The sequence below is a fragment of the Citrus clementina genome, unplaced genomic scaffold, assembly GCF_000493195.1.
Source record: "Citrus clementina cultivar Clemenules unplaced genomic scaffold, Citrus_clementina_v1.0 scaffold_3, whole genome shotgun sequence".
NCBI classification, from domain to species: domain Eukaryota; kingdom Viridiplantae; phylum Streptophyta; class Magnoliopsida; order Sapindales; family Rutaceae; genus Citrus; species Citrus x clementina.
Genome location: NW_006262339.1, coordinates 25,103,542 through 25,109,398, shown reverse-complemented (window position 1 = coordinate 25,109,398; position 5,857 = coordinate 25,103,542). Strand labels below are relative to the sequence as shown.

Below are 5,857 nucleotides of genomic sequence, written 5' to 3'. Positions count from 1 at the left end.
TTACGGTAAGATGTTCCAAACTCTGCTAGTGGTAGGCTGATCTGGATCCTCTGCCATCAACCTGCGCTTCAAAGCTTTTGTGGCAAACTCATCCAGTATGTCTTCTGCATCATAAGCCAAGTCTTGGAGATCGTCCAGCCACAGTTTCACAACCTCGTCCGTCAATTGCTTCTCCTCTGCGTCCCTCAGCACAACCTGGATCATCTTGAGCTTGTTTTCCCATTTCTTGAGATCCGAATCAACCCCACCACCAAGTTGGCGAACAAAGTTGAGTAAATCACCGGAAGCCAATCTGTCAAAAAGCACCTGAAGAAAATGGAATTGATTGCAAGCAAATACAAACAGAAGCTGATAAGTGTTTGGTGTATGGATGCTGAAAATTGGGATTAGAAACTCAATAGAGTTTATTTAGAACACAGAATTGACTCTGCAGCAAGTGGACAATTTTCGAAATGTTTTTCTATTGACATGCTTTGCATTTGTGTTGAAATTACGTGAAATATTCTAATCCCACTACCAATTGGTGCACGAAATAGTAAAATTTGATGATGCATCCGATGCTTATTAGTAATTAAACATACTAAACTCAAGGAATAACAAACTAAAATATTGTTTTTCGGTTCTCGTCAAAACGGTGTGGACTCCATCGTATACAATGAAACGATAATGATACAAATGACTGTCTTAATGATTAAAATACAATATTAGTATTTAAAAATGAACCAACAATCATTGCCATCGAACACTACTTCTCCATCATGCGTAGGAGGGACGTATCCAAGATAGGATCATTAAAAGGAAAAATAATATTTTATTTATTATTTTAATAGTTGATCAAATTATCTTCATAATAATTAATTTTAAAAAATTTCATGCTGCCCCAACATTAAATGTCCAATTATAAATAATTTGATCAACTATTAAAATATTATGAGACTTAAATAAAGATAAAAGACAATATATTATGAAGATAAAATTAAGAAACTAATTAAAAATTAAAAAACTAATTAAAAATTAAAAAAAAATCGCTTTACTCTTTTCATTTCTTCCAATTTCTTTCAAATGCTTTGAATAAAAAACACACTTTCTTTATTTGTTTGTCACGATGTCAATGCCTAAATTTCATTCTAGCTCCCTAAATCAAAAGTACTTTCATTCAATTATTTGGTCTTTTAACATTGATCTCTGAGTTGTAAGTATAGCTAATTCTTTGAGTTTTCCAATTGATCTTTTATCTAGTTTCATAATCCTTATTTTTATCATGTATTCATGTTTTCTCTTTGTGTTGCACTATATGATTATTTTTGTTATTATTAAAAGATTATAAGAACAAGTTAAGTGATAACTTAGTTTTGTATATTAGAAAATATTTTTGATTATATTGATATTGAAACTATCATACATTCTTTTCAACGCATAAGATCATGTCGAATAGTCTTTATGAGAACAATTTTAACAAGTAAATCTATTATCAATGAATATATATAGTTTTGATGCTATATATTGCTATCTAAATTTTTAGAATTATATTATATTTTAAATAGAGTGTTAATCAGGTACACGCAAACGCATTCCATAAGAAGTACAATATGCACACGACAAGCTCGCATTTGGAGGTTGTGGAACCCACAATACGGTTTCCCAAATGAGAGCTTGCCACATGCACAATCACACACCTGCATCAAGTTCGATTTTAAATGTCCTCCAACTCAATGAAATCATGGCTACGTCCCTTATGAGTAGTGAAGGATGGAAATTCTTCGGCACACTTCCTATACGATTGTACACTCTCATGTGTCAATATATTATGTGTTGGATAAAAATACAAAATTTAATATATCTAACAAAATAAGTCTTTGTGAAATCATTAACTAATAATTTAAAAACATGTCACTTTTTAAATATATGAAAAAATTATAAAAGAATTTGTATCTTTATTATTAATTTAAATGAAAAAGAGTAACAATAGAAGCACAAACTAACCAACAAAGTGTTGGCTCCACTGGCAATGGAGTCCCCTTAAGTGGCTTGATTGGGTTTGCTCCCCAGTTCGAGTCGCAGGGAAGTCGCCTTTGTTGGGAGAACCTGAGCCTCTCGGTTCGAGCGAGGACTTCTAGTCTGGCTTGTGGTACGGGCTTAAAGGTGCCTCTTACAGTTGGGGCCCTCCCCAGGATACCTCGTGGTCAAAAACCAAAAAAAAAAAAAATAGAAGCACAAACTATTTGTGCAAGCATAAATGTAATGTACAAACTCATGTAGTGTAACACCCCAAATCTAACACGTGCGGAGCACACGATGAAGGAGATTACTTACAAATCCAAATCCTTATACAAAAATCTCAAACCGAAATAGTTCAAATTTTTAATCAACTAAAAACATAAATCTATGTATCTAATACTAAACAATCTCTCTCGAAGACATAAATATAGCAAAAGTCTCAAAACTCTCAAATTACAAGTTTTTAAAATAAATAAACTTAAAAGAAACATGAGTTTATCCTTCTCTTATTCAACTAGCAAAAGGAAATGAATCTCTAACTCCAATGATAAGCACACCTCTCAATAAGATACTTAATCTGCAAAAAATAATGACGAGGGGTGAGCCGTCAACTCGGTAAGTAAAATCATTCTCAACGCACTAGACTTCTTGGTACCAAAAATATTGCAAGCCATCTTTTTTAGTAAAACATATACCATATTCATAAATTTCATAAAACGACATATCACGATAAGATGACATAATTTCATAGTAATTCAAAATATCAAACGCATAGTTAATTATGGAAGCAAATCATAGAACACATATACAGAAAATAAAAGGTTAACTTATGTCACATAGTGTCACCTATATGCCTAGTGACCCGCCTAAAAATAAAATCAAAATCAAAATATTGTGTGCACAGTCAGAATAGAAACTCAGTACTGGTCTAGAATATATATATATATATATAATCAGAATTAGAATCAAAATAACTATGGTCAATGGGCCAAAACATTCGGATTAGTTTTTTGTATGCAATGACTTGTACGTGGCACTTTGTGGCGCTCTGGCCTTCAAGAGGTGGCCCCCATACAATCATAAATAATTTAAATCGCACATGGCCACAAAACATTTGTATCAGATTCATAAATGTTCAAAACAATAGTTTAGGCTTGCAAAATATTTTATAGACAAAATCATAAAAGGTAATCATATAACAAAATAAATTACATATTTAAAAGCATTTATAATATTTTATTAAAAAATTTAGATTTAAAACTTTTACATAAACTAATTTTGTTATGAAAATCAATTAATCTTTTAAGTAGTATTAAAAAAAACACTTATAATAATATCAAAATAACCATATATCCAGTACATTAGGAATGAAATTACTTAGCTTGATAGCAGAATTTGATCTAACACATCTCTAAGCCTCTAAGAGCCTCCAACACCTCCAACACCTTAAACAAATGCAAGATATATTTATTAAAAACTTATTCTAATAGCTTGATTCTTTAATTTATACATGTACATGTCTGATTCTCAGAATTTTAACTCTTAATCTAAAAATCAAAATGACATAACCTTCTCCAGAACTATTCTAGACATCCATGGGTATCTCATGTAAAATTTTCAAGAAGATCCGATACCAAGAACATTTTCAAAACCATTTGTTTCTTGACAGATTCAAAACTGTTTCACAGTGCCTTAACTGAACAGAATGAGTTTCGAGATTTCTATAAATTTGAAACTTAATCACATGACAATTTTTTTAATTTAAATAGTGTTTATGTTGTAATTTTAATTGTCATTTTTTCCTCAATCAAATCTCAATTTTATGATCTGGCAAACAAGTTTGAAAAGATGCCACAACTCGGTTTTTTTGGACTGATACTCGAATTTTCTTGGAAAGATAGATTCTGAGAGAAGTTTAGTAATGGAAACTTGGAATAAATTATTATTTATCTCACTCATTGGCATATGGTTTATGATTACGGCCGATAATACTGTAGATGCCCCGTTGTTTACGTTTTAGCAATAAACAATATGTCGTCACATTAATAAATAACCAGACGCCATTGCGTCTTTTTGTCTTCTTGAAAAACGACGCATCATCAACAAGAATCAGTTGTAGGATTTGAAATGGTCGTGAATTTTTCATATTTTTGTTTTATTTTTATTATCTAATTTCTTTTATATTTTTGGGTACAGTGTTTGTAATAATTAGCCCATTGGCCCATTGAAGTTGACTAGTCAAGGTGCGTGAACGGTCCTGATCCGCTCATGACAAAACCATGATTTCTGAAAATATTTAATTACCTAAACAATATTTCAAACAATTTAATCTACATAATTCAGGCCATTTATTTACTTTAATTTGGACCGATGAATGGAATCTTCCGTTCATAAAATTAAACTTTTTTTTCCCTGATTCTCAAAGTCCTGTCTTGCACTAATTGATTTGATTCCGATTCTAGAGATTAGACTACACTTTTAGCAAGAATTAAACAGCAAAAAAGAAACAGCCTCAGCAAACACAAGTGAGATATGCGTAATGATTAATGAGCAAAGACGATGATTTTCATGGTTCCGAACTGAAAATCAAAACACTTTGATGTGATTTACTCAAATTCACATCTTCATTCAGATGCTGAATTAACAATGAACTAACTTCGACACAACAAGCAACCTGAAAAAATAATAATAATAAATAAATAAATACATGTAAAACCAGAACTGGAGGTTGGAATAAATTAAATCTCTGCAGCTTGATCAGCTTAAATGCTTAATCAATATTACTTACCTCAACAAGCAACAACAAGTAGGGGTGGGCATGGGTTGGTTTGGGTTGGATTTTAAGTCAACCCAAACCAAACCATAAAAATTTGGATCCAACCCAAACCAACCCAAATATTTTTAACCCAAACCAAACCAAACCATTTGGGTTTGGTTTGGGTTTGGTTTGAATTTTATTATCAAAATAATTTTTATTTTAATAAAATTTAATTATATCAAAATTATAATAATTATTAAATTGATATTAAAATATAAAAAAATATAGTGGATAAAAATTATAAATTTTACAATAACTTAGTCCTTAAATTAAAGAATACTAGAAAATCAAAATAAAGTTTAATCACAAAAATTATTATTTCTCAATAAATAAGAACGTACACTTTAATAATAAACTTTCACAAACATGACATTAACAATCTAATAATAAATTTTGCCACTTGTTATTTATTTAATTATGTAATATTTATTTTTATTTATCATTTTGGTAGTTTTGCGTTATGTTGTCTACTTATATGTTTAATTTTAGGGAGATTGCCAGTTTCCCCCCTACAGTAATCAACGTATATTATTTTTCCCCCTTATGCTTTTATAATGGCCAAAAACCCCCCATAATAGTATAAGTTTACAATATTACCCTTATTTTCAACTACTCTTTTATTTATATTTATTCTAAATTAAATAAATCACATGAATAGAAACTAAATAAAAAATAAAGCATTAAAAATAAGAAATATATGTTTTGATATGAACAAAAAAATTAATAATAAAATTTTTTTATACTTATTTATTTTGTGAAAATTTTCTTATAATAAATATATAAGAAAATTATTAGTCAAATGATAAAAAAAATTATTATAAGAAAACTTGAATGACAAATAAAAATTTATTATAAGATAAATAATAAAATATTTTACCTATACTTTTTACATTTAATTTTAAAATATTATAAAATATTTATTATAAGAAAATGTTCACAAAATAAATAATTATAAGAAAAAATTTTTGTAAATAAGAAGAAATTTATGTTATTTCTTCTTAGTATAGTCTCCTGCTCTTTCTATGATGATCCTTCCATGTC

General features: G+C 29.3%; 1 protein-coding gene across 1 annotated transcript in view; it reads right to left on the bottom strand.

Moving 5' to 3' along the window:
- LOC18047765 (putative disease resistance RPP13-like protein 1) overlaps window positions 1-5,857 on the bottom strand; it is a 10,903-nt gene continuing 5,046 nt past the window's right edge. Inside the window, exon 2 of the mRNA XM_006441930.2 lies at window positions 1-306. Within this exon, the coding sequence (XP_006441993.2) occupies window positions 1-306 (306 nt within the window). The remainder of the gene's footprint in view (window positions 307-5,857) is intronic.